The sequence below is a fragment of the Coregonus clupeaformis genome, chromosome 36 (genome assembly GCF_020615455.1).
Source record: "Coregonus clupeaformis isolate EN_2021a chromosome 36, ASM2061545v1, whole genome shotgun sequence".
NCBI lineage: Eukaryota > Metazoa > Chordata > Actinopteri > Salmoniformes > Salmonidae > Coregonus > Coregonus clupeaformis.
Window position 1 is genome coordinate 2,276,021 of NC_059227.1, and position 19,798 is coordinate 2,295,818.

At 41.7% G+C, this 19,798-nt stretch overlaps 1 protein-coding gene across 1 annotated transcript in view; it reads left to right on the plus strand.

Moving 5' to 3' along the window:
- The window catches only part of adgb (androglobin), a 94,391-nt gene that overhangs the window by 67,699 nt on the left and 6,894 nt on the right, over positions 1 to 19,798 (plus strand). Inside the window, exons 27-34 of the mRNA XM_041865892.1 lie at positions 2,138 to 2,325; positions 2,530 to 2,696; positions 10,664 to 10,839; positions 11,817 to 11,928; positions 15,937 to 16,088; positions 17,216 to 17,371; positions 17,528 to 17,618; positions 17,764 to 17,881. Of these exons, the coding sequence (XP_041721826.1) occupies positions 2,138 to 2,325; positions 2,530 to 2,696; positions 10,664 to 10,839; positions 11,817 to 11,928; positions 15,937 to 16,088; positions 17,216 to 17,371; positions 17,528 to 17,618; positions 17,764 to 17,881 (1,160 nt within the window). The remainder of the gene's footprint in view (positions 1 to 2,137; positions 2,326 to 2,529; positions 2,697 to 10,663; positions 10,840 to 11,816; positions 11,929 to 15,936; positions 16,089 to 17,215; positions 17,372 to 17,527; positions 17,619 to 17,763; positions 17,882 to 19,798) is intronic.

Consider the following 19,798-nt stretch of genomic DNA (forward strand, 5'->3'; position numbering starts at 1 on the left):
TTTTCAACCACTCCACAAATGTCTTACCAAGCATTCAAATCAAATCACATTTATTGGTCACATACACGTGTTTAGGAGATGTTACTGTGGGTGTAGCGAAATGCTTGTGTTTCTAGCTCCGACAGTGCAGTAATATCTAACAAGTAATATCTAACAATTTCACAACATATACCCAATACACACAAATCTAAGTAAAGCAATGGAATTAAGAATATATAAATAAATATATGGATGAGCAATATCAGAGCGGCAAAGACCAAGATACAGTAGAATAGTATAGAATACAGTATATACAGTTGAAGTCGGAAGTTTACATACACTTAGGTTGGAGTCATTAAAACTAGTTTTTCAAACACTCTACAAATGTCTTGTTAACAAACTATAGTTTTGGCAAGTCGGTTAGGACATCTACTTTGTGCATTACACAAGTAATTTTTCCAACAATTGTTTACAGACAGATTATTTCACTTATAATTCACTGTATCACAATTCCAGTGGGTCAGATGTTTACATACACTAAGTTGACTGTGCCTTTAAACAGCTTGGAAAACTCCAGAAAATGATGTCATGGCTTTAGAAGCTTCTGATAGGCTAATTGACATCATTTGGGACCACCCATACATAAAAAAAAATGTATGCACGCATGACTGTAAGTCGCTTTGGATAAAAGCGTCTGCTAAATGGCATATTATATTATTATTATATAATTGGAGGTGTACCTGTGGATGTATTTCAAGGCCTACCTTCAAACTCAGTGCCTCTTTGCTTGACATCATGGGAAAATGAAAAGAAATCAGCCAAGACCTCAGAAAAAAAGATGTAGACCTCTACAAGTGTGGTTCATCCTTGGGAGCAATTTCCAAACGCCTGAAGGTACCACGTTCATCTGTACAAACAATAGTATGCAGCTATAAATACCATGGGACCACGCAGCCATCATACCGCTCAGGAAGGAGACGCGTTCTGTCTCCTAGAGATGAACGTACTTTGGTGTGAAAAGTGCAAATCAATCCCAGAACAACAGCAAAGGACCTTGTGAAGATGCTGGAGGAAACGGGTAGAAAAGTATCTATATCCACAGTAAAGCAAGTCCTATATCGACATAACCTGAAAGGCCGCTCAGAAAGGAAGAAGCCACTGCTCCAAAACCGCCATAAAAAAGCCAGACTACGGTTTGCAACTGCACATGGGGACAAAGATTGTACTTTTTGGAGAAATGTCCTCTGGTCTGATGAAACAAAAATAGAACTGTTTGGCCATAATGACCATTGTTATGTTTGGAGGAAAAAGGGGGTTACATCATGCTGTGGGGGTGCCTTGCTGCAGGAGGGACTGGTGCACTTCACAAAATAGATGGCATCATGAGGAAGGAAAATTATGTGGATATATTGAAGCAACATCTCAAGACATCAGTCAGGAAGTTAAAGCTTGGTCGCAAATGGTCTTCCAAATGGACAATGACCCCAAGCATACTTCCAAAGTTGTGGCAAAATGGCTTAAGGACAACAATGTCAAGGTATTGGAGTGGCCATCACAAAGCCCTGACCTCAACCCTATAGAAAATTTGTTGGCAGAACTGAAAAAGCATGTGCGAGTAAGGAGGCCTACAAACCTGACTCAGTTACACCAGCTCTGTCAGGAGGAATGGGCCAAAATTCACCCAATTTATTGTGGGAAGTTTGTGGAAGGCTACCCGAAACGTTTGACCCAAGTTAAACAATTTAAAGGCAATGCTACCACATACTAATTGAGTGTATGTAAACTTCTTACCTAATGGGAATGTGATGAAAGAAATAAAAGCTGAAATAAATCATTCTCTCTACTATTATTCTGACATTTCACATTCTTAAAATAAAGTGGTGATCCTAACTGACAGAAGACAGGGAATTTTTACTAGGATTATATGTCAGGAATTGTGAAATATGGAGTTTAAATGTATTTGTCTAAGGTGTATGTAAACTTAATATGTATGTGTATATAAAAAACTAATCAGGTTTTTGTGATTTACAGTGTGGGAATGTGGCTCTATGATTGTGTTATTGTGTGATAGGTAGGTACAGTATATGTGTGTGGGTGTGCATGTATTTGTGTGTGTGTGAGAAACTGACCCTCATGCCTCATAACCACCTCCCTGTAGCATGGATACACCTTTGTGGCGGAGGCCCACACACCTGACACACCCCTTGTGGGTGCCAAGTGGAGGATGCGTCTGATTGGCTCACATGATCCGCTTCCTTGTCTGGGACGAGAGACTCCTCTCAACAACTTCTCTGTGAAGGAATTCCAGGATTACTACATTCCCAATGACAGGAACGTCATCTGCAGGTAGCATAACGGAATAATGACAGGGTAAAACATACGTACTTAGGTTGGAAGGTGCCTCATTTAATTGTAATCAGTTATATGATTAATCAGGAATTCATAATTGATCACATATAATTGATTGAGGGCTTAGTCGTTCCTGGTCAGATCACATGGTTAGGAAAACCTCCTGGCACTACCAATAATAAACTCTGTATATTACGACAGGTATTCTGTGAAGGTGACCGCGGACCACGCCGGTACGGTCCAGTTCCAGACGTCCAAACCGGATGTTCACATCCGCCTCTCCGTCCTGGACCATGAGGAAGTGGTGGCCAGTAACACTGGGAAAGGCCATGTGCTCATCCCGGTATTCCAGTTCCATCCTAACAACTGTGAGTAACAATGTTTTAAGGTCGGATGGAAGAAAATACAAAAAGTGCTTCTTAGAGGAGTCATTGTGTTTTCAGGTGACTACCTCATGAAGTTGGTTGAGAGAATGCCAAGAGTGTGCAAAGCTGTCATCAAGGTAAAGGGTGGCTATTTGAAGAATCTCAAATATAAAATATATTTTGATTTGTTTAACCCTTTTTTGGTTACTACATGATTCCATATGTGTTATTTCATAGTTTTGATGTCTTCACTATTATTCTACAATGTAGAAAATAGTAAAAAAAAATAAAGAAAAACACTTCACTGAGTAGGTGTGTCCAAACTTTTGACTGGTAGTGTACATCCTTTAAGCAGGGTTCATACAGACATTGGCAAGTCAAATTCAAGGACTTTCAGTGACCGAAAACCAGGTTCCTTTTTTAATGGAAGGATTTGTATGGAAAGCCAAGTTGAAGCCAACGTTAGATGTTGTCATCATCATAATAACCGCATGTGGTTTTACCGTAGCAGAGTAGCGCAACACTCTTCAATTGAAACGGCGGGAAACAAACAAAAGTAGCCACATCTCTCACAAAAACAGATCAAAAATGAAATCTCAGATAATTATAAGGGAGCAGGAGAACTTATATATTGGCTACAATAATTACATAGATTTTCATATTCAAGTAGGCTACTTCAAGCATTTACATTTAAATAATTTAGCAGACGCTCTTATCCAGAGCGACTTACAGTTAGTGAGTGCATACATTTTCATACTTGTCCCCCGTGGGAATCGAACCCACATCCCTGGCGTTGCAAGCACCATGCTCTACCAACTGAGCTACACGGGACTACCCTTGTATTGTTTAAAATTGCAGTTGTAACATGGAAAACAAAATGTATTTGTCATGTTATTTCATTACCAGATCATAATGTGAATAAGCCCACTAGGCTATGTCATTTGTTGTCATTATATCCAGAATAATGAACAGGAATAGTGTTGGGTGTTGCGCAATAGTCTGTCCTACACAATTGCGCACAGTAGACTCTGTGTCCAATCCGAGGCACAAAACCATGAAAACATGAACTCATTACCTTGATGCTTTCTCTGTTAAATCTAACGCACCCTTCTGTAAATCAAGCAGACAACAACCGATGGTCAACATCAATTCACTATGTGGATCCAGGCACAACTGTCTTAACCGGCGTAACAAATGAGACACCAAAATATTCTTTTCCAGCACTTGGGCTTTTGTTGCACAACAGCTGTTCATCACTTGACTGTCATTCGGAAAATTCCTTCCTGGATCAGATGATGATGTGTGAAAATGTCTCACCATAACTAATCAGCTAGACACCAAATGCTCATCCAACATGTATTATGCATAATTATTGAAGAACCACGTTAATGATAGTATCGATTTAGGTTTTAAGTATCAAGGTGACTCTTTCGGTTAGAAGCATTCGATTTCGCAATCGCATACATCATTTTGGATTTGTGTGCCCATGAAAACTGTTTTCACCCCGTAACATATGGAGACACAAAATGTTATGTAGTTACACTGCATTTCTGAGATCTCTATACAAAAAACTGTCAGACAGATAGATTCAGGATTTTTACAGGGTTCAAGTGCCATAAATGCAAGGACAGAAAAGTAATATTTGATGTCACACAATTTTGAACCAATCCGTCAAAACGCCAACCATGATAAAGGTTTAAACATAGGTTTTAAATCAACTTGTGCATTTTATTGAATATACAGTAGCTATGATCCCCCCTTATACCTTAATTTAGTGACATGATTTGTATTTTGCAGATTATCAATGATTTATCAACAGCTGTAACAAGTTGTCCAGTGTAGGAAATCCTCACTGGTACCCTAGTTTATAGAAAGACCCATATACTGTGATGTACCTATCGTTTTAAAGAGATATCTGCCAGCTCTCACAGCCAACCTTATACACAGTGTGTACAGTACATCATGGTCACAGTCTGAATCGTGCTGTCCCTAGCCTCACACCAGGCAAGTGTCACCCTAGAGTAGTGACTTTCTGATGGCCAGGGCCAGCCTCCCTCCCTTGCGCACACACACACACAAACACACACACACGCCGATACTGCCATGTTTGTTGCAGATACTGTAGATGACGATATACACTCCCGTCTACATACAATGCATTCGGAATGTATTCAGACCCCTTTACTTTTTCCACATTTTGTTACGTTACAGCCTTATTCTAAAATTCATTACATTTTTTTATTTTACAAATAAATAACCGAAATACCTTATTTATATAAGTATTTGCACCCTTTGCTATGAGACTCGAAGTTGAGCTCAGGTGCATCCTGTTTCCATTGATCATCCTTGAGCTGTTTCTACAACTTAATTGGAGTCCACCTGTGGTAAATTCAATTGATTGGACATGATTTGGAAAGGTACACACTGGTCTATATAAGGTCCCACAGTTGACACTGCATGTCAGAGCAAAAACCAAGCCATGAGGTCGAAGGAATTGTCCGTAGTGCTCCGAGACAGGATAGTGTCGAGGCACAGATCTGGGGAAGGGTACCAAAAAATGTCTGCAGCATTGAAGGTCCCCAAGACCACCGTGGCCTCCATCATTCTGAAATGAAAGAAGTTTGGAACCACCAAGACTCTTCCTAGAGCTGGCCGCCCAGCCAAACTGAGCAATCGGGGGGGGAAGGGCCTTGGTCAGGGAGGTGACCAAGAACCCGATGGTAACTCTGACAGAGCTCCAGAGTTCATCTGTAGAGATAGGAGAACCTTCCAGAAGGACAACCATCTCTGCAGCACTCCACCAATCAGGCCTTTATGGTAGAGTGGGCAGACGGAAGCCACTCCTCAGTAAAATGAACATGACTGCCTGCTTGGAGTTTGCCAAAGGCACCTAAAGGACTCTCAGACCATGAGAAAAAAGATTCTCTGGTCTGATGACACCAAGATTGAACTCGTTGGCCTGAATTCCAAGCGTCACATCTGGAGGAAACCTAGCACCATCCCTACGGTGAAGCATGGTGGTGGCAGCATCATGCTGTGGGGATGTTTATTATTATTATAGTTATGTTTTTCAGTGGCAGGGAGACTAGTCAGAATCGAGGGAAAGATGAACGGAGCAAAGTACAGAGAGATCCTTGATGAAAACCTACTCTGGATCTCAGACTGGGGCGAAGGTTCAGCTTCCAACAGGACAATGACCCTAAGCACACAGCCATGACAATGCAGGAGTGGCTTCGGGACAAGTCTCTGAATGTCCTTGAGTGGCCGAGCCAGAGCCCGGACTTGAACCCGATCGATCATCTCTGGAGAGACCTGAAAATAGCTGTGCAGCGATGCTCCCCATCCAACCTGACAGAGCTTGAGAGGATCTGCAGAGAAGAATGGCAGAAACTCCACAAGCTTGTAGCGTCATACCCAAGAAGACTCAAGGCTGTAATCGCTGCCAAAGGTGCCTCAACAAAGTACTGAGTAAAGGGTCTGAATACTTATGTAAATGTGATATTTCCGTGTTTTATTTTTACAATTTCTAAAAAACAGTCATTATGGGGTGTTGTGTGTAGATTGATGAGGAAAAAAATTATTGTATCAATTTTAGAATAAGGCATTAACGTAACAAAATGTGGAAAAAGTCAAGGGGTCTGAATACTTTCCGAATGCACTGTATGTATTTGGACAGTGATGCTAAAATTGTAAATTTGGCTGTATATACAGTATTTTTTAAAATACATATCTGATTTACCAAATATAAATGAAAGCACTTCATATACTGTATCTAGACCCCCATTTGAAGATTGAAGTATTTGGACACATTTCACTTATAGCATTTTAACCCTCATCAAATCACATTTTATTTGTCACATGCTTCGTAAACAACAGGTGTAGACTAACAGTGAAATGCTTACTTACGGGCTCTTCCCAACAATGCAGAGAAGAAAAAGTGAAATAATAGAAAAACCTCATACTACTGACTGGGGTCATTTTGACCCAGAGGTATATTTGTTATCATAGCCCAAATGTGGTTTATTCAATTCTTCCTATTTTTCATGACTCTGTCTATCAACTTGTTCTTAACAAATATAAATAATTGTTTCGTGTTTCTGTATCATTATGGACTTTGGGGTAATTTAGACCCAGGGCTCTAAAGTGCGACCAAATGCTGTGCGACCAGTACTTTTATTTTGAGAGAACTGTGCGACAAAAAAATTATAAAGATTTGACCCCAGCCAAAAACACCTAATTCCGCCTATAGTAATTTGATAAATAGGACCTTTATTTGAATCTAGTTTTCTCTGGAGACATAATTACAAGTTATCCATACCACCAGAGGGTGGAGGGGGACCTGTATCAGCGATTTTGGCCATATAGACAGATCGTCTGCCAAGATATAGCACCCCATATACTCTCCTAAGATTGTACTTTTCTATACCACGTATTGTATGACTGTGTAAAAAAAAAAAAATAAGTACCTTATTTTTGTGCATAAAGAAATCTGCCAATGGTATACATACTTAATAGAACTGCAGTACAGAACTCAGATACACTCTGAAAGCTGTATTGGTGTGCATTCTCCGAAGGTAGTTATTCTAGGGCAAATCTAAAAAAGTGTTTATTTGAATCCAGGTTTCTCTTAAGTTATAAGATATACAGTAAATATCCTCAGAGGGTGGAGGGGGACCTGTATCAGTGATTTTAACCAGATAGACAGATCACCTGTAAAGATGGAGCACCTTATGTACTCACCTATGGTTGTAACTGTTTATAACTAGGTATGACCGTGTAGAAAATCTAAATTACTTTACATAGATGCTTAGTTGCAGTCAAAACAGTTCATAAAAGCTTGCCAGTGGTATGAATACTTGGTAGAACTGTAGTACAGAAACCAGCTACCCTCTAAATGTTCACATATTGATGTGTATTCCAGAATTGTACATTGTAAAAACCAGAATTCCTATAATATCCTCCAATATTCTAAATGTGCAACATGTAATGGTATTTGGGTTGCTATAACATTTGGTTTGAAGTGATTTTGAGGATATGAGTATGCTTATTAAAGCATACTGCCATAAGCCCTATCACTCCCATTGTTTCACTAGCAGTGATGCTAATGCTGGTTGTGGGGTAAGTAAATAACAAAAACTAAGCTATATTCTTGGTCATTGTGTACCGCCCCTTTAAATGACAGTCGTATTTACCACATCAATATGACACTTAAAAATTCTAAAAACGAAATGATACTACAGTCAAGTGATGGTAAATCTGCTTTTTAGTACTTACGTTGGTTGTACTTTGTAAAAAAAAAAGCTGCACGTTATTTAAGAGACACATTTATATTTATATGCAAATTAACAGTAATTTTGCTAAAATACCAGGCTGTTTTGGTAGTTTGTATTTCAGAAAACATTATTTATATGTCTTATGATGTTTTGATAAGAATTAAGAATTAAGCAACAATCATATTTTGCTATGATTGTTGCTTTTCCAATAGTTTCTTCTTGGGGTCAAAATGACACCAGTTGGTGATCCATGTATGTAAAATATGTTGTTAGGATGAGGGTTAAAGTAGTCAAAAGTGTAGTATTTGGTCCCATATTCCTTGCACACAATGACTACATGAAGCTTGTGACTCTACAAACTTGTTGGAGGCATTTACAGCTTGTGTTGGTTGTGTTTCGGATTATGTTTTGTCCAATAAGAAGTGAATTGTGAATAATGTATTGTGTCATTTTGGAGTCACTTTTAATGTTAAAATAATAGAAGATGTTTGGGTACATTTCTACATGAATGTGGATGCTACCATGATTATGGATAATCATGAATGAATCATGAATGATGATGAGTGAGAAAGTTACAGAAGGACAAAGTAAGTAGAGGTTAGCATGCTTTGTTGTAGCCTCTGTAACTTTCAGAAACATCTCATCTACTCACTTAGAAAGAAAATTACTCCAGTCATCAACCCAAAACACAACTAAAACAAATGCATCCAATGAGTTTGTAGCGTCACAAGCTTAATGTAGTCATTGCGTGCTAGGAATATGGGACCAACTACTAAACTTTTGACTACTTTGGTACACTATAAGTGACATTTGTCCAAATACATCTTATGACATCTTCAAATGGGGGGGGACTAGATCTATAAAGTGCTTTCATTTCTAAACTGTATATAAAATATGTATGGAAATACCCTCAAGTAAAAGGTGACATTCTGTACTGTCACCTCATATGAAACAATTGATCTTGAATCCAAAATGCTGGAGTATAGAGACACATTTAACATTTTAGCATCACTGTCCAAATACATACGTAGGGGAGGGTAAGGTATTCTGTTTTTGCGAGTCTATGACATTACCCATTTGTTTTCAGTGTAATGGTGACTGTGCGTCTCCTGCTCATATTCTGCAGTGCCAGCCTTTCTCTCTCTCTCTCTCTCTGCCACACTGTGAACACAGCAGCAGCATCACGCCATGGTGATGTCTGTCTGTCTGTCCGCCTGTCTGCCTGTCTGCCTGTCTGTCTGTCTGTCTGTCTGTCTGTCTGTCTGTCCGCCTGTCTGCCTGTCTGCCTGTCTGCCTGTCAGCCTTTAAACATGCCCTGAATCAATGAATAGTCTATCAGCCAGGCCTGCAGCCAACCTGTCAATCGCAATCAGATCCAGTCCGGAAGGCACAACATTTATCATGCAATGCTGTTTTCTGCTACTTAAACTATAGTGAGGGGAGAGTAAACAACCATTTAGGGTGAATATCCCCTGTAGGGTTGGGCAAGGGGCTAAGAGTATCTCTGAGTTGCGTAATTTGTTATTAGTGAGTTGGCCTGGGGACAAATGATAGAGAAGTAAAACTGAGGACTAGATATTCAATCTAACCTGCATATAAACATTTGAGTATGTTCACTGTAAAGGGGTTGCCGTGAATTTGACAGTAACAGGCATGCTCAGTGGAAAGGAAAATTCTGTATTTCATACTGTAATATACATACGGCATCAAGTACTGTGTAATGACACACAGTACAATACCGTAAAATTGACTTTATTATACTGTAAAAAAGTAAATGCTACGATAATCGGAATTAATTATTGAATAGATGGATGAATGGATGTATTTTACTGTAATTACAAGGGATTGGTGCAACAGGTTGGATGCTAGGTAAAGTTTTTACACATTACAGCATGAATATTTTGTGTTTTATATCACTTGCACTTCTAGAGGCCATAAGAAAGTCATCCAAACTGGCGGTGACTACAGGGCAAAACAAGCCAAAAGGCACATGGCAAAATGCTCAACCATTGAAGGTTCAAGACTTGCAGCCACTCCAATCTGTCCCCTTTACATGTTAAATTGTAAGTTAAATTGTTACAGCAACCTCACTCATTCGTGTAACTAATATAGCCTCTTACAAAGCACGCCTCCACATATGTTAATGAGCCAGAAACAACAATACCATGCACCTACTAGTGGTCAAAAGGTTTTTGGCGCTCCAAAAGTACGGTACGGTACTGTATTCTGTGGGGTGGAATTACAGTACCATTCGAAATACAGCAATTCTTTCCCTGTCCACAACATTTTCACACAATGCACCATCATTTACAGTATACTGCAGTAAAAAATTTCAGAGTACAATTTTTACTGTGAAGAATACCCCAAATATCCGTATACATGACAGTTTTCCGTTACAGTGTATAATGCTGTGAAATAACCAGGTCGACTCCCCTCAAAGGTAGATGTGTCAAGATTTGAGACTAAGATAAGCATTTTGGCTGGTTTGACCGATTGTCATTGTCACTAAAATACTCTGACACACAGACAGGCAAAAACCCTGACACTCCAAGACTGCTCTCTCAATCTATGTTTCCACTCACGTTCATCTGTCTGAAAGGTCTAAAGCATTTTTCTGACATTTTTATTTTTATTCTTATTTTGTTTTTTGGAATTGGAACTTCTATGAAAATCCATATTGTGTTTTGCGTGTCACAGCCGCCTCCTGCGGACCCCCCCAGGCAGATGGAAAGCAGAGCCAGGAAGAGGCCAGAGTGACAGGCTCTACCCAGGGAGGAGGGGGCCAGGAGGGCATGGCCACGGAGACTCCCCCCCTGACCGACCAGACCCAGAACCAGCCTCACACCCAGACCCAGCCACCCATGGAGACTATGGTATCAACGCTGACAGCTCACCTTTCAACCATCGCCCATATGATAGATTATGCTGTCACACACACACACACACGCTATGGAGGAGGGGAAGGAAGAAGGAAAGAGTTTGATGAGGAGTGAAGATACAGAAGAATTGGCGAGTTGTTTTGTTATCTTTTGCTCTCGTATCGCTCTACCTATAAGGGAAGCTCTGATTTCCACATTATTTATGAGTTGCTACTGAGTTTGCCGCCAGACCTCACAGGCTCCCCTGTTACAGTCAAACAGACAGTATGGGATAGTTTGGTTCACACACTCAGTTACTGGTTATCTGAGTCACATTGTACCCTTCCAATGGACATCGCTGTCTTTGGGTGAAACCTCTCTTCAGAGGCAGATTATTGAGCATTCTCTCAACTCTGTTACATCAAACAACAACAGCAAAAACAACCCTGTAGCATCAATGGTAATGAGCTATTAGCGAACCTCTGATCTGATGTAGTGATGTTCAGGTGCGACAGATCAGAATGAAGAGGTATCGATCAGGATTATAGTGGCTTGGTGCCCCAGTCAATGATCAAGATGCTGCTTGCCCCTACACCAACATATTGATTCTCACTGGCAAACTGCTTTTACACCACTCTAAACAGCATACTGTTAGAACTATATTATACATGTATCTAAATGATCACAAAGGAACAACTAACTAAATGTGATGTTTACTGTGTCTGTATCTCTTTGACTGTCTCTCTTAGGGTCGTTCAGTACATACTGTATCACTGACAGTGGCTTAGGTGCTGCTGATATTTCTCTGTGGTGGTTGTGTTGTTGTTATGATGTTTTTCTCTATTTCTCTCTCATCTCAGATGGAAATGCTATTACTGTTATTGTTGACTGTATTGCCTGAATTTGAAGGTCATGTATATAGTGCAGGTGTACTTGTTTGTGTGTGTGTTGTTGTTTTTGTTGTTGTTGACTGTTGTCTCTCGTTCTCTCAGGGCCATAAGTACATAGTGGTGGCGGAGGTGTTGCATAAGAGCTGGGCTCTCGACAACTCTCAGATGGCCTTTGTCCATACGCTCAGGGACCTGGAGAGGAACGAGATGAAAGGTACTCACACCAGCCAATCATAGACGCACAATCCCCTTCAGCCGGACCCCTAGAGAACACACCAACAAATCACAAATGCACAATACCCACAATCCTGCCAAAGAGTGAGCCCAGCTGCCAATAAGAGGCTCAGAATTATAATATTATCTTCTGCACAGACATTCAGAAAGGCCATCCGATGATTCACAAGTCCCAACCGACAAATGTGTTTGTAATCTGCGCGAGTGAATGACATGAAGGGGGATATGACATGTACTGAGTTCTTGAATTTAGTCTCAGACCCCCAAAAAAAGTTTGACTCCTCTCTTCTGTCTCGGACAGTTACTCACTAGCCAGTGACACACTTTGTCCACTCTGGTCACCTCACTTCACCCAATCTGTGGTCAGGTACACTACTCTGCAGTCTGAAGCAATAGGCTATTATCCCAAAGAGATATTGGGGTTATTTTGGGTCAGGTTTCAACTTCACTTTAAAATAAACTGAATATTTGGGTTGGAATCACATAATTCATTCATATTGCAATTCAGATAATGCCCCCAATATGCATGAGGTTAGTAATCACATTTCCATATTGCATATTGCATTTCAGATGCCCCCAATGTTCTCCTCTGAATCCTGATCGGATGTCGCATCCCTGTGTTTGTTTTCCGAGCGTATTGTTTTGCATGTTGCATCTGAAATGTGCCAGATATGCAGCAGGCAGGCAGGTCTCTGTCTGTTCGCCCTGTGACTAGCCATGGGGCTGTATTCACATCCCTAATGAAAGGCAGATGAATATAGCTGCTTTAGCAGATCACTAGATGTGATTTGGGAGGCCCTGTGGCCCCTCTGATTGAGGCAATAACCCCGTGTCATTGCTACTGCCTCTCAGATGGCTTTGGATGCTGCACAAATTAGACGGGCAAGGGAAGAAACAGAAAATTGACTAAAACTCAGAAAAGCAAAAAATACTTAGGGGATAAATTAATTGAGGGATGGATATTGGTGGGGTGAGGGGGAGGTGGGACTAGGCGAGTGCAGTCAGATTTGCATGATTGCCTGAAGATAATTGCTTGCCTAATAATATTAGAATTCCTTTTGTCTTCTCAATCTTGCAATCTGGAAAATAACTCCTATACCCATTCAGTTTGCACAGCAGAAAATCGGAATAAAGGTTCTCTCTGTACATATGTGCGTGTGTGTCAGTGTCCATTGAGGCAGTCTTGAATTCTCATGCCTACCGGTATGTGTGTATTGATTCTAAAGGAAAAGAGAGTCCTATTTGTCTATTAGATATGACAGAATGTTTTAAAGTGCTGGTCGTTAGTGTAAAAAATATATTGACAGAAGGAAAGTGAATTAATTTCGCCCAGTTTAACTCTGTGTCTCAGTGGTGTGGGAACAGATCATGGTTACAGCTCTATGTAGCTGCTACTGGCCTTTCAAGCCTCTCAGCCATGCCCTCAATACACTGAGCAGGTTCTTCATTTACTTGGTCCTGGTTAAATGACTAGGAACTGGGCTGCTTGATGTTTACTTACAGGAGGGCAAGGTTTATAGTCTCTTTAGGATATAGGTTAGATATAAGTGTACATACCAAAGACAAAAATACATCTTCCATACTGCATTCGGAAAGTGTTCAGACCCTTTCCCTTTTTCCACATTTTGTTACGTTACAGCCTTATTCTAAAATTGATCAAATAAAATCCCCCATAATGACAAAGCGAAAACAGGTTTATAGAATTTTTTTGCAAATATATTAAAAATAAAAAACTGAAATACGTTTGGAACCACCAAGACTCTTCCTAGAGCTCGCCGTCCGTCCAAACTGAGCCATCGGGGGAGAAGGGCCTTGGTCAGGGAGGTGACCAAGAACCGGATGGTCACTCTGACAGAACTCCAGAGTTCCTCTGTGGAGATGGGAGAACCTTCCAGAAGGACAACCATCTCTGCAGCACTCCACCAATCAGGTCTTTATGGTAGAATGGCCAGACGGAAGCCACTCCTCAGTAAAAGGCACATGACAGCCCGCTTGGAGTTTGCCAAAGGCACCTAAAAGACTCTCAGACCATGAGAAACAAGATTCTCTGGTCTGATGAAACCAAGATTGAACTCTTTGGCCTGAATGCCAAGCGTCACGTCTGGAGGAAACCTGGCACCATCCCTACAGTGAAGCATGGTGGTGGCAGCATCATGCTGTGGGCATGTTTTTCAGTGGCAGGGACTGGGAGACTAGTCAGGATCGAGGGAAAGATGAACGAAGCAAAGTACAGAGAGATCCTTGATGAAAACCTGCTCCAGAGTGCTCTGGACCTCAGACTGGGGGTGAAGGTTCACCTTCCAACAGGACAACGACCCTAAGCACACAGTCAAGACAACGCAGGAGTGGCTTCGGGACAAGTCTCTGAATGTCCTTGAGTGGCCCAGCCAGAGCCCGGACTTGAACTCGATCGCACATCTCTGGAGAGACCTGAGAATAGCTGTGCAGCGACGCTCCCCATCCAATCTGACAGAGCTTGAGAGGATCTTAAGAGAAGAATGGGAGAAACTCCTCAAATACCGGTGTGCCAAGCTTGTAGCGTCATACCCAAGAAGACTCAATGCTGTAATCGCTGCCAAAGGTGCTTCGACAAAGTACTGAGTAAAGGGTCTGAATATTATTTATAAATTTGCAAATGTTTTTAAAAACCTGTTTTTGCTTTGTCATTATGGGGTATTCTGTGTAGATTGATGAAAAAAAAACAATTTAATCAATTTTAAAATAAGGCTGTAACGTAACAAAATGTGGAAGAAGTCAAGGGGTCTGAATACTTTCCGAATGCGCTGTAGTACAGGGCGATTTCCAAGCTAGGTCTGTGGCGCAGCACTGCTAGCCGTTGCCATGGTTTCACTTCCTTGATATTATTGTCTGTGATGTGGACAAGACAGAGTGACTTCTATTAAATGTTTAAAAAAACAGCATTTTTTACTAGACAGGAATGTTATTGGTAGTGGTGAGTTGTGATCACAATGGCTTGGTGAGGTGAGCATCATGCTCTGTAGTTATCAACCCCTTCAGTACATGTTACAGGTTGTCAGTTAAAATGAGGGATTATCAAGCATTCCTATTGGAAAAGGGGGACTTGGAGAATAGCAGTGGTAGTGTTGCATTGATTTACAGTAGTAGTAGCAAACACAGTGCAACAGTGCCATCTAGCACACACTCTGTCTCCTACACACGCTGACAGGTGTTGTGTTGTACGCTTAATCTTTACTCAATTGAGTGTGAACGGACTAATGAGAATGACTACGTTGGTCATAATACTTTTGGATTAAAAACACAATTTTGCTTAATTTTAATGGCTGGAGAATTGCTTGTCATTTATTGCCCTTTCATGCAGTAATGGTAATGCACGTCAGTTGTTTTTCTAAGCAATGATGGTATTGCACAAATGGCGTTCCCTTGTGGAAATGTTGTTTGGAATGGCTTGATCATTGCCATGTGTCGTGATTCCACTGTATAAACAGCAGGAAGGCATCAGACCTTGACAGGAATATAGACCTAAACAAGTCAGATACACAATGCACAGATTACTCTCACAGAACAATGCACAGAATACTATCACAGAATAATGCACAGAATACTCTCACATAATCTCTATGCGGCATGTAGCTTAGTGGGTAAGAGCGTTGTGCCAGTAACCGAAAAGTCGCTGGTTCTAATCCCCGAGCCGACTAGGTGAAAAATCTGTCGATGTGCCCTTAAGCAAGGCACTTAACCCTAATTGCTCCTGTAAGTCGCTCTGGATAAGAGCGTCTGCTAAATGACTAAAATGTAAATATAAAATATAATCAAGACTAAGAAGTTATTAGAATACCAATGTATCTATAAGGCTTGGATTGCTAAGTGCTTTTTTGACATACTGTATATATTTGTAATGTAATGAGAGCTATACAAATACATTTGATTGATAGGTTCAGTGCGTGTACCTGTCCTGCTACTGACCATCTGATCGTTGACCTCTTTTCTCATTGGTCCTTGGTCATAGTGCACGGGGAGAAGCACGAGGACCAGACAACTCCGGTCAGTGGTGACGCCCAGAGCAGCGAGGGCCAGAAGTCATCCACCCCCAAGGGCAGTCGCAAGGGCAAAGGCGACAAGGACAAACCCCCAGCCAAGCCTGGCTCCAGGATGGAAACGGTAGGTAACACTACAAACTGACAGCTGACCACCACTGATTATTATACCCTACGCTGTTTACATAGACATTATAAAGCGAAATATGGGCATTACTTGATAATAACTTAGTAGTTGTTCCTTTGTTTCTTTGGGATTCAAAGTATTAGTTGTGCATCTACTAAATGGTTTTGTTACATGTAGCTTTGGATAAAAGCCTCTGACTAACCTAATAAGTGTATTATATTATCTCATGACAGAGCAGACCAGTGATCCTGTCATCCCTGTATATATTTATTTTTATTTATTGAATTTTTTAACCAATTTTTCTCCCCAATTTTCATGAAATCCAATTGGTAGTTACAGTCTTGTCCCATCGCTGCAACTCCCGTACGGACTCGTCTTGACACACTGCTCGCTTAACCCGGAAGCCAGCCGCACCAATGTGTCTGAGGAAACACCGTACAACTGGCAACCGAAGTCAGCGTGCATGCGCCCGGCCCGCCACAAGGACTCGCTAGAGCGCAATGGGACAAGGACATCCCGGCCGGCCAAACCCTCCCCTAACCCGGAAGACGCTGTGACACAGCCTGGGATCGAACCCGGGTCTGTAGTGACGCCTCTAGCACTGAGATGCAGTGCCTTAGACCTTTGCGCCACTCAGGAGGCATGCCTGTATTGATTTAATAGATCTAACTACAGCTCTGACCATGCTCTGCTCCCTTCATAATTGCTTTTCTCCACTGCCTCTTTGTCACAAACACTGAAGACAATGCGATTTGCAAGGCAGATTTCTCTAAAACCGCTCTCCTTGACAAAATTTAAATGTTGACGTTGCCGTTGTTTTGCTGCACCGTTGATGAAGCGCGAGCTGAAAGAGAGAGAGAGGATATGATTTGTGAATAGATGAGCTGAGAAATGATCCTCCATTATGTGCATGGATGAGATAGACAGGTGAAAACATCATGACTTGGAGCTGTCTCTCTTCTCTCTTCATGCAAGAAGGGCTGTCTATAGCACCATAAGAAAGAGATATCAGGAGATATCTGTAAATTCCCTCTGAAGCTTATGAAGGCAATTTGTGTGCGTGTGTGCGTGTGTGAGCGTGTGTGTGTTTGGGTGTGTGTTCACATCCGTCTGTGTGTGTGTAGAGCCTGGACCAGTCGAAGCCTTACTGGACACTGCGTGTGGTGAGCGACCAGTGTGATGCGGAGGTCATCGAGGTGAGGAAGGACACAGAGAGACTGGATGAGATCAGAGCTATGAAACAGGCCTGGGAGACCGCTGAGCCTGGCAGGTGTATCAAGGTAGAACAAACTCTATAGTCTCTCTCTCCTTTTTTGTTTCTCTCTCTCTCTTCTCTCTCTCTCTCTCTCTCTTCTCTCTCTCATTATATGGTGATTGAGTATTAATCAATAGTAATAGATGTGTAACAGTATTGAGGATGTTGTAATGTGTTTCAGGCCCTCCAGTCCAGACTACAGTTCATTAACAAACTCCTATGTGGGGCCAATGCAGACACACCCACTGATAGGACAGAGAGTGGAGATCCAGGTACCACACTCTGCAAACTCACCTACGCACACGTGACCTGAGTATTTCATTTTATACAGTATTTTGTAGAACAGTTGATGAAAGGAATGTTCACCTGTTATGAACAATAGGTTTAGTGATTTGTCCATTTCTGGTTCTCCTGCAGCTATCCACTCCCAGTCTCCTGATGCTCATATTAGTCCGTCCAATCAGGAGCTGGCTCTCCTCAGCCAACCAGATCCCTCCCAGCCCTACTTACCCATGGACTACACCCCCTTCATCAGGTATCTCACTCTCTCAGTACAATGCACTCTCCTTCATTCCTCCCTCCCCCTCACTCTCTTTCTCTTTCTCTCTCTTTCACTCCTCTACATTACGGCTTTTGGTGATACGTTTTTCCAGTTTGGTAAGAGGAAGAGTGGTCTCCCTGGCCCATAGAGTACAATCCACTGAAGCCCTTTAACCAGCTGTCCTGCCCTCTCCTCTCCAGTCCCCTCCAGTCCCCTAGTTTCCTCTCTAAGTAACCCACAGTAATGAGATGTTTCCCCTCACCAGCCCAGACTAGCCCATCGTACAGGTCCCTCTTTGCAGGGTCGGGAGGTGATACACAGCCTGGTCTGGCTCATTTCCTGCTGTCACTGGACAAGCTGTTTTCATCTGCACCATGGCTCTCTGTTGTGCGTGCGTGCGAGGAATGGATAATGCACCCTCACATGTTATCCTTCCTCGACAAAGGTAGTGGGTTATAATCTGTGGAGTTTTAATACAGCTGGTCTGTGGACTCTGTGTTGTGTATAGAGAAACACATTTCACCGACCTGGAGTCACAGGGGTAGAAGGCGAGAGGAGGAGAATTCCAATCTCTAGCTGAGACCTGTACACTATTACTCAGTGTTTTTGTTGAAGACACTGTTTAATTTTCCTCTGCTGAAGGTAATAGTGGATAGAACGTCTACTGTCTCCTTCCTTCAGAGTGTGTGTGTGTGCTTGCGTGCGTGCCTACTCAGCAGCCCTCCCGGTCTCCATACATCAGCAGGTTTAGCCTCGCTAGCTTTTCTTTCTGGTCCTCTCTGGGGTCGCGACCCCAGCATCCATTAGAGCTGTAAACAGCAGCATGACAAGATGCCAATGTTTGGAGGATATATTGGCACGGTTTGCCGGCCCTCGACTTCGTCTCGTGCCTAACAACACCCTTGCCAGTACAATGCATTCGGAAAGTATTCAGACCCCATTGGTTTTTCCACATTTTGTTTTGTTACAGCCTTATTAAGTAAAATAAAATCCTCATCAATCTAGACACAATACACCTTAATGACAAAGCGAAAACAGGTTTTTAGACATTTTTGAAAATACCTTATTTACGTTAGTATTCAGACCCTTTGCTATGAGACTCGAAATTGAGCTCAGGTGCATCCTGTTTCCATTGATCATCCTTGAGATATTTCTGCAACTTGATTGGAGTCCAACTGTGGTCAATTCAATTGATTGGACTTATTTTTAAAGGCACACACCTGTCTATATAAGGTCCCACAGTTGACAATGCATGTCAGAGCAAAAACCAAGCCATGAGGTGGAAGGAATTGTCCGTAGAGACAGGATTGTGTCGAGGCACAGATCTGGGGAAGGGTACCCAAAAATGTTGCCAGCATTGAAGGTCCCTAAGAACACAGTGGCCTCCATCAATCTAAAATGGAAGAAGTTTGGAACCACCAAGACTCTTCCTAGAGCTGACCGCCCGGCCAAACTGAGCAATCTGGGGAGAAGGGCCTTGGTCAGGGAGGTGACCAAGAACTGTTACCCAAGAATGGTAAAGCGGCCTTTACTGGTTCTAACAGTAGACCTATAAGCTTGCTGCCAGCTCTTAGCAAACTGTTGTGTGTTGACCAAATACATTGCTATTTCTCTGTAAACAAATTAACAAGAGTCTTTCAACATGCTTATAGGGAAGGGCACTCAACATGTACTGCACTGACACAAATGACTGATGATTGGTTGAAATAAATTGATAATAAGAAGATTGTGGGAGCTATACTGTTAGATTTCAGTGCAGCCTTTGATATTATTGATCATAACCTGTTGTTGAAAAAACGTATGTGTTATGGCTTTTCAACCTCTGCCATATCGTGGATTCAAAGATATCTATCTAATAGAACTCAGAGTTTTATTTAATGGAAGCTTCTCTAATGTCAAAAATGTAAAGTG